The 9,853-nt window shown below is 41.3% G+C and overlaps 1 protein-coding gene across 7 annotated transcripts in view; it reads right to left on the reverse strand.

The window, feature by feature from the left end:
* Positions 1–561: 561 nt before the first annotated feature.
* Positions 562–9,853, reverse strand: part of UGT8 (UDP glycosyltransferase 8) — a 36,769-nt gene continuing 27,477 nt past the window's right edge. For all 7 annotated transcript variants that reach the window (XM_035112246.3, XM_088660400.1, XM_088660397.1 and 4 more), the window contains exons 3-6: positions 6,657–6,799; positions 4,906–4,982; positions 3,123–3,342; positions 562–2,799 (exon numbers count right to left, since the gene is read on the reverse strand). In XM_035112246.3, the coding sequence (XP_034968137.1) occupies positions 2,436–2,799; positions 3,123–3,342; positions 4,906–4,982; positions 6,657–6,799 (804 nt within the window). In that variant the 3' untranslated portion in view covers positions 562–2,435. The remainder of the gene's footprint in view (positions 2,800–3,122; positions 3,343–4,905; positions 4,983–6,656; positions 6,800–9,853) is intronic.

The raw sequence follows: 9,853 nt of genomic DNA on the forward strand, positions 1-9,853 counted from the left end.
CTTCCAAAATAGTTACACAAATCAACCCTAGCTTCCATTACTCTCAGTAGGGATTGACTTCTACAAACATATCTCAAATGGTCTGGTCTACAAACATATCTAGAATAAAAAGTGTCAGGTAGGGAGCATACAAACTAGGTAAAAGACAGAGATACCTGGAAGATTTTATGGAAATTAGCTATTCATCAATCTAAATAACTTCGATATTGGTACCATTCTGATTCTTTTCTTGCTTTATTTTTCACACAGTGAGCAATCTCCAAGAATTTCCGTATGATGAAAAACTGCACTGTACTAGGTAATTTAGAACACGATGTTGCAGACTTAAGTGAGCCCATTTTATTAAACTGACAGTGGACCAAAGGCATGAGGAAATAAGAGTATTTAGTTCCTTTCAATTGTGTTATGTAACATGTGACTGAGTGTATATGCAGAACATATGCACACAAGAATATAAAACCTAACAGATATTAGCCATGATGCACACAAAGGGTATAGCTGTTAAGTATGCTGTACACATAAACAGACAAGTGTGTTTGAATAAAGATGTGCTTCCAACCATTTGTTTCTATATTAAATCCATGTTTATTGCTTAAGTTGTATCACAGTGGAGATTAAATTATTCTTAATCATCCGGTCAGTGCTTGTGTACCTTCAATAAGAAAAACATTAAAACCAACTCATACATACACTCTAGGTCCTGTCACTTTCCCAACACTCATTGCCTCTTTGTGTTCCTTTAAGTTGCCACATATTGATAGGATTGTAAAAAGATAAAGCTAACAGACATTGATAATACCATTTTTTCTTCAAGTATCTGGAAAGGCAGTACAACTGTCCTGTACTGAATATTAGAAGCACATTTGCAATGCTACTTTATTGCTACAAGATAGAGGCTCCTGATGGGATGATAATGGAATGCCATGTCACTGTGTATGAAGATGGTTTTTAGCATTCTGTTTTGTTCAGAACTCTTCCCATGTTAGTGAACAACACTCAGTAGAGACTTCCCACCCCCTGATGTTAAGACATGGGATTTCAAACTGCAAATAAATACAGCGGACACTCACAACATGTGCAGTGCAAATTCCAAGTAAACAGAATGACATGGAAATTAATAAACTCATAGTTGCCAACACTGGTTCAATAGGAACGTCCTGATATTGCCAACACTGGTTCAATAGGAACGTCCTGATATTTGCTCAATGCCTTATGTTCCTATTCTCTGTTTAAAGCCACAAAAGTCTGGTATCGGCTACAGTGATTGAAAGTGTTGTGCAGAAAGGCAGCTATGGGCGTGGGCAGAGACAAACATCCCAACTAGGTTTCCTAGGTTCAATGTCATGCATGATATCAAACCTCTACAAAGACAGAAGTAACTGACAAAAAGGATAGCCTCCAATTTATTCAGAGAATTGATGTTGGCAACTATGTAACATGGATTGTGTGGCCCAGACCAGCAGAAGGAACACAGAGAAAACTATTGACAGTGAACCTCAGAACCACCGTGGCTTTGGGGTGCGAGTGGGGAACTTAATTGCAATAATATAAAAGCAAAGACATTCAACTTTGTAACAAATCCCAAAGGTAGTTTGATTCTGCATTGCTCAAGGGACATGGCAAGACCTTTTCCAAAGAGCCTGGGGCAGATTTTCTTTTCCCCCTGCTTCATTTGTTTTTCTAAACTATCTAATCTATCCACACAGCCCTTGTAATTATCAAAATAAAACAACACACTTACAATGGCGTAAATTAATGGATATGTGGAAAGTGAAGAAGGAAGATAAAATATACATAAATATAAAATTACAGCTTACAGTACTCTTGTGCAATTTCCTTTTCTCTAAAGAAATGGAAGAGAAAGGAAGAGTTAAGTAGTATATCAAAATTAGTGTTTTGTTATCATATTCTTCAGCGCCTTTTAAGAATATGATTCATATGGCTGCATTATGATTCTTCCAGGAAAGATGACTTTAACATCATTGCCAGATAACATAGTGAAACTTCAAGGAATCAAAACAAAGTTCTCTCTGGAAAAATGTGACTGAGTATATGAAGAGAAAAAAAAGAATAGTTGCCAAGTAAGAGTGAACCTTTCCTTATCTGGGACGCACACATGTAGATTCACAAATGGAGAAGTCATAAATATACTTATTGAATTACTTCAGAGAATTAAGGCTTCTAAAAAAACTTCAGTGCCAGAATAACCTTTTTGCATCAGTATTAATAATAAAATACATTTTGCATTTTAGGTTGTGCTTCATTTTTCTAAAGATTTTCCTTAGTTCTGCAGAATTTAATCGCATAAGATTACATACTGTAGGGGAGCGTTAGAACTGTTTATTGTTTTGCTTTAAGTAGGTGTTAGACTAAGTTACAGCTATAAAATTCAATTATAGAACTGATTCGCTGCTAATGTACATTGGGTAGTTGGCTCATTTCACCTTCTTTTCATGTTTAATGTGGCCATTTCTTCTATACTTGCCATTTGGTATCCCATTTTGGTAATGTCCATTAATGGTAGTATGTTCATCAGTGGACCAAAGATGTTTGCTTTGCTTGCGGATAAATTTTGCTATCCTGGCCAAAATGTAGCAGAGTAAGGCAGTACCAAGCAGTACAATAACGGCAATATCCAATAAGAAATACTGATATAAAGAGACTGTGTAAACAGCAGCACGTAGATGCTGTGCTCCATTATGACGAAGGATGTAATTAATCCAGTAGACTGTTCGATCAACAGGATGACCTGGTTGGTCTTTATGAATTTCAGACAGCTTCTGGGCCCTTTGTCTGTAGCTGTGGAATGGAAAAACAGAACTAATTCAGCATATTGCCTTTATGCAATTCCAGCAATTAATTGCTTCATCACCTTTGAATGTAATTTTCTGGAGGTTTCTATGAAATCTATTTCTATGAAATCTATTTATTATATTGTTACATTTCTGTGTTGCCCTTCCTACAGAGGAGCCCAGGGCACTATATAATATACAATAAAATACATCTGATATTATACAAAACAATAATAAATATCTATAAAATATCAACCATTAAAACTCAGTGGACAGTTGCATATGACTACTATAACTACTTTATAGACTTGCTTAGCAAAAGAATCTTACCTGGGCTCATTAATAACTTTCACCAGTGCTTTATATAATTCATCCTCAGTAATAGTCTTCCAGTTTAGTAATATTCCCATGCCTTTGGCCTGCACTCGGGTCATAGTGTCATAATGATCTCCAAAAAGAGGAATTCCCACCACAGGTACACCATGGTACATGGTTTCAAAAATGCTGTTCAGACCACCATGACTCAGGAAGGCCTTAATCTTAGAGTGACCTAAAGCAGCAAGAGGCACGGTGCAGGGAAGAAAACATTTCATGTTAGCTTTAACTTATCATAAAATACCGTATCTATGTATTTAATAAATAGGCATTTGCATAAGCTTGGCATGGGAAAGAGGACTTCCCCATCTCCCTTGGAAAAGTGCTTTTTCCTTGCAGGTGACATGTGCATGTGGAAGTGTTGTTGCCATGGCTGCAGAACACAGAAACAAGCTATTGCTTGCCAAGCCACTTTTCGAACTACACGAGATCTAAATTCTGTCTTCATGCTTCATAGTGTGGGCAATAGATAGATAGAGATAGTTTATTACGGCCATAGGCCCATATTCTGGGCAATAAAAACATCAACTGCTTCACTTTTCAAACAATGGTCAGAGCAGAGACTAAGTAGGTGAATATACTGCAAAGAGAGGCAATCTCCCTTAAATGCTACATTATCCTATATAATAAAGTCCAAGTTGTCCCTGCGTCCAAGTTGTCCCGTGTGTCCCTGGGGTACTGCGCATGTACCCCAGAGACACAGGGATTGGACAGCAGAGACTGGGCGCACACACACACACGCTCTCCCCCCCCCCACCTACCGTTTCCCTGCGGCTGTCAACCGCCGCTCCTGGCTGGACTGAGCGTTGGCAGGGGGGGGCAGCGCGCACGTGTGTGCGTCCAGCGGGGACAGGTCTCCTTCCTGTCGCCTCCCATTTGAGCTGGTAGTGGCGCTCCTGCTGACGGGGCAGCCGGTCACCCCCACCGAAGCCTCCCAGTCCCCGGGCTCCGGCTCCTGCTGCTGCGGCTCCGGCAGCCAGGCTTTCCCCGTCGTCGTCGTAGGCGAAGCCCACGACGAAGCGCACTATGGCTGAGGGAGGCGGCTAGGCCCAGGCGCCGGACTCCGCCTCCCCTTGCGCCTTCCCCTCGCGCGCTCGACGGAGGAGCCCGTGAGAGGAGCGGCGAGGCCACGGCCTTCCCTCCCTCTCTGCGCTCAGCTGCGGGGCACGGTGGGATAGCGAGTTTGTTTACTTGCATTCCTGGCGCGCCCCGCGGCAGAGTGCAGAGCGCACGAGAGAGAGAGAGAGAGAGAGAGAGAGAGAGAGAGAGAGAGAGAGAGAGAGCTCCCTCTCACATATCCTCTAGCGCCCGTTTTCTAAACGGGCTGAACAACACTAGTTAGCAATAATATAGCTGATGTACCACTAAGCAGATTGGTATAACTTTGGCAGTGCAAAGAAAAGAGCCAGTGTGGTGTAGTGGTTAGTGTGTTGGACTAAGACCTGGGAGACCAGGGTCCAAACCCCCACTTGTCATGAAACCCACTGGGCGACCCTGGGGCAGTCACTACCTCACAAGGCTGTTACTGTTAGGATAAACTGGGGAGGCAGAGAAGCATGTATACCACCTTGCTTTTCCTGGAGGAAAAGGAGGTATACTGACGTAATAAATAATAAACCAATAAATCTGTATTCACAAGCAAAAGTGAATACAAAAAGTGGACATAACTTTCCAAATACAATAAGATTTTAGTGTTTAAGAGCAGAGAGAACTAAACATCACTTCCAGTTCTACTTACCCAGTAAGTCATTCTGCGGTAACCATTCTATGAGTTTTGTATTGTTACCCAAGTTCCTAGGTTTCTTTCCCGAATACCTAACACAGAGAGAAGAAACCAGTTTCAAAATGCATTCTTAGGAGGATTTATTGAACAATTTGCTAGTTGCTTTTCTACTGTGCAAGTGACTTGCAAATCAAAGGATTTAAAATCCAGTATGCAACTAATTAAAAATAGAAACAAATAGGTTATGTGTTAGGACAAGGGTAGGCAATTTCTCGACCTCGGGCCAAAACACACCTGTCAGGGCTACCCATTTGGCCCAAGAGGCTGTTTTGGCCAAGTGAAACACACCTGTCCTATACCTGGCATCATATATGTTGCAGCCTTCTCAGCATGTTAACACCTGTGCTCAGAGGTCTGCACTGCTTGCCGATGTATTACAAAGGCTGAGTTCAAGGTATTACTATTACCGTAATATACAATGCCCTTAACAACTTGACACCAGTTTACCCACGAGATCCCCTTTCCCCATATGTGCCCAATCAACTGCTTCAATTGGAGGAACAGGCATTTTATAGTTGCCACATAATGCCTGCACTGCATCTGTAACTCAATCATTTAGTGTGGCAGCACCAAAACTTTGGAACTTCCTGCCTATTGGTATTAGGCAGGTGCCTTCACTGTATTCTCTTTGGTCCCTGAAGACATTCTTATTTAGACAAGCCTATGCAGATGTTTAGAAAGTTTGAAGTTTGTATGAGTTTTAATTTGTTTTATTCTATTCCATTATGGTTTTTAACTTTCTGTCATTTTGTAAATTTTCTAGTGATAATTTTACTGTATTTTTTGTGAACAGCTTTGAATGGTACATAAATCTTATGAAATTAATAAAATAAATACATGTTATGAAGTGTGCGGCAGCTAAAGTTGTGGCTGGACCAAAAGCTGGGGGTTGCAGGCACTGCCAATCAGCTGGTTGATGGTGCCCACAAAGACCTTGTGACTCTTTGGAAGCCCTGAAGATCCACTGACTGGCGGTTTGCAGATAGCTGTGCATGGCACTTTGAAGCATCAGCTCATTATCAGGGTTTCAAAGTGGCTCACTGCAAGCACCACAAACATCTGATTGCTGGCCACTTGTTTAACATGGCCCATGGGAGGGTGGAGTTTTCTGCCCCTGGGTTAGGACAAGGGCAGAAAATCAGGTGCATCAAATGAGGTACACTGGTAGTGGATTTTAAATTTTCACAAATAGGCTAAAAGCCAAATACATCAGGTCAGTTTTCAGTTCAAGAAAGCTCATGCACTGTAACACACTGATGATAAATAAGACTGTTAAAATCCAAATTAAACAACTATGTAATATTTGCAATACATTTTTAGACACCCCCCCCTTGATTTGGACCTTAGGAAAGTCCTTTCTTAGCCTACACTTCTTTCCCACCTCTTCTGTGCCTGGAATAGATGATGCCACTCCTGTGTATTTTTTGCTGCCTGTGTTGCACTCTCCTAGACAAGACTTGGGCTGCATAAACACCACACATTCAAAGCACATCCCCAACCCACAACAAAACAGGCAGGTGCAATTTACCTTTCACAGAACCACAAATCTCATACCCTAAACCAATTACAATTCCCAGGATTCTTTGAATGAGAAATGTGCTTTCAATATGCTTTAAATGCATGGTGTTTATGCAGCCTGGACTTGGTCCTGGATATCCATAAATGTTTTAAACCTATTGACAAAGCTACTGTGCTATTATACATACCTCCAAATAACTCTTTGAGGAAGTCTTGCCAGAGCATGGGCCAATTTATGTGCTATATCTTCTGACAAGTATTTGACTCCTGCTCCAAATGAAACAAGGACAAAGCCCTTTTCATTAGCACCATCCACCCATGTTTGGAGATCCTGAGAAAATAAAGAGCTTGCTGTCATGGCTAGCAAACACCATGCCACAAAGGGAAATGCTCCCTTATCATCAAACAGTGTCAAAACAAATTCATATGATAAATGCAGTTATGTTGAAGATTCATTATTTCATTAATTAAAATCAACAACTGTGAGTACAATCCAGAAAGCACAAATGCAACAAGTGCAGAAACCCAGCCCATGGAATTACTAGATATTCAAAGCATAGCTGCCAAGTTTTCCCTTTTCTCGCGAGGAAGCCTATTCAGCATAAGGGAAAATCCCTGTAAAAAAGGGATAACTTGGCAGCTATGATTCAAAGGGAAATAGATTTCCATCACCCCCTACAGGGCAGCCTGTATTTAGGGAGTCAAGGATGGGATAAACAGAGGAAGTATTCAAGCAGCCTGAGCATGTCACTAGTTAAGTCCTTCCTCCTCATCCCATAAGTCAGGAGGATCCTTCACAATCAAAACCATGAGCAAACTACACCTTTTTTTGAGGCTCTCCTATTGCTGCCCATAGCCGGAGGCATCTCATGACTAAGGTGTAAATGGAACCACAAACTGAAATACACACTGGACACCTGAGAGTCCTCCTGGGGCTGATCTGTTACACCAAGGATTCATACACTATCTTGGCATGCATCTAGACATTGTGCCTAATGCACTTAATGCAAAAGCCATATGTCTTAATCTATCTTTTAATAATCAAAGCAGTCTTACAGTTCTGAAAGTCATTTCTAACATGCAAATACCAAGAATGAATTCAACTGCTAAATCACAGTTTATTGTCTGTAACTATTTTAAAAAGAGAGAGACCTGTTTCATAAGGAAAGTGAAAATTGAACCAAGAATGTCTCAGCTGTGTGGCTGTGGTCAAATGGTGACCCAACCGCCAAGCAATTCAGGATCAATCCCTTTTCTTCTCCACCTTTTCCCCGGCTGAAAGAGGAAGCAGCACTTTTTTACAGGAAAAGCAGGCAGGTTGGCAGTTTGCAAAGATGGGGGCCAAGAGAGACATACTTGGCCATAGGAGCCAACTCCTACGGGAGGGGTCTTCAGCCCCCCCCCAATAAAATATTTGAGGGAAGCACCCCACCCCACCCACGTTTATGGGCATTGCCATTCAAATGGTGTATGTGCACCACACCATGTGATCTATTATGTGGGGCAGGGCTTACCTATGCCCCTCTAATATTTTATTCAAGTTGGCACCCCTGTGCCTGGCTGAAGAAGTCTTGAGGGAGATGCAGTCATAGCAGGGACTGCTACTCTTGGCCATATGTATGATTGCAACCTCTAAGTCTTGCAGTGTTGGCCATCCTTGTGGACTGATGTGGAAGAACAGTGAAATACATGAGCTATGACCCAGAAGGCCTTAGCCGTTAAGTTAACTGGAAGCACTAGGCAAGCGACTCTTTCTTAGCTTTTCATCTACAGCCTGAACTTTGGAGGTAATACAAATTTACATAGATTGTTCCGGAAGACTTTTAAATTTCCAGCACTCTGAGCAGAAAGTTTTTAAAAACAGTACAAATATAATCCGGAATATTACAATCACTAGAATAATACAAGGCCCACACATTGGAAAACCCCAAGACGTGAACTTTGCTTCTCACATTCCAGCACAAAGTCAGCCAAATTACTCATGGGAGATCCGATGCAACAATGCATACTTGAAACTGCCTTGGGGGTAGTTCCAGTAGAGGAAGTAATTGATTTATATGCTTGGAGAACGTAGACTTTATTTACTTTATTCAGTAGCAAAGATCAGCGCTTCACACAAGGAAAGACCTTTTGAGGTAAATCAGTAATGAAGAGTAAAAGAATGCTAAAAGAACCCAAACATCTGACACTTCATCTGAGACAGATTGGGAGTGTTTTGGTCCTAGAATTTTCAAAAGCCCTTAGTGAAGTCAACATATTTTCTAATTTAAGGATAGCAATCTTTGAGGTTTCCATATTCCTACACCTCCTGCAACGCCCCCATCTCCCTTGAATTGACTAGTGTCCCCATCTAACCCTTCCATATGCACCTTTTGTTCTTTTCCTCCCAACTCCCAATTGTACACCCCCCCACAGCACTGTTACTCCTCTTCTGTCATATCAACCCCTTCTTGCTTGTTTCCTGTAGTAATCAAAAACTGCACTCTCTCCCCTTTCCTCAAGAAACTGTTGTTTGTCCTGTTCAGGGAAGTTTTTAATGTCTGATGGATTTCTGTATTTTGATATTTTGTTGGAAGCTGCCCAGAGTGGCTGGGGGAACCCGGCCAGATGGGCGGGGTATAAATAATAAATTATTATTATATTATTATTATTATTGTCCTGTCCTTCAACTACTAGAGTATGTTGCATTAACTTCTTCTCAATCTACTTGGATCTGGACTGTCTCCAGTCTGGCTTCCACTCTTTGTAGGTCACTGAAATCACCCTCATTAAAATTGCTTACACATCAGAATGCCTCTGTCTCATCCATCTTCAATTCGCTGCTGCCTTCCATACACTTGATTTCCTTAGCCATGACTTTATCCTAAACTGATTCCCCTCCAACCTTATTCCTTCAGTATTTCCAGAGAAGAAGCGCTTCCTCTCTCCACTGAAGTGCCATATGTTCTTGGCCATTCTCTCTTCACCACTGTGTCTGTGAGACCTTATCAAATCCCATGGCTTTTAGTTCCACCTTTACAATGACAATATCCAGTTTTACATCTCTCTACCTGATACTTTTACCCCTTCATCCACTCCTGTATCCCCACCTGATATTTCTACTTGGATGCTTCAATGTCTTGCATAGCCAACTCTGAATTTCTGGTCTTTCCACCCAAGCCCTTCTCTCATTTTACTTTCTACAATTAGTCGACAATGTCTCCTGTAACCCTGCTGTATAGGCACAAACACTTTATCTGTCTCCTTTCTCCCCTATATTTTGCTGTGAAGTCACAATGCTTCTGTGTTTACAACATGGCAAAAAATTGGCCCTTCCTCTCTATTCCCTTGGTGAAAACTCCAGTTCATATTACAGTCAGCTCTCAAACTAAATTCTACAATATTT

Source organism: Zootoca vivipara, chromosome Z1 (assembly GCF_965207765.1).
Source record: "Zootoca vivipara chromosome Z1, rZooViv2.hap1.1, whole genome shotgun sequence".
Classification (NCBI taxonomy): Eukaryota; Metazoa; Chordata; class Lepidosauria; order Squamata; family Lacertidae; genus Zootoca; species Zootoca vivipara.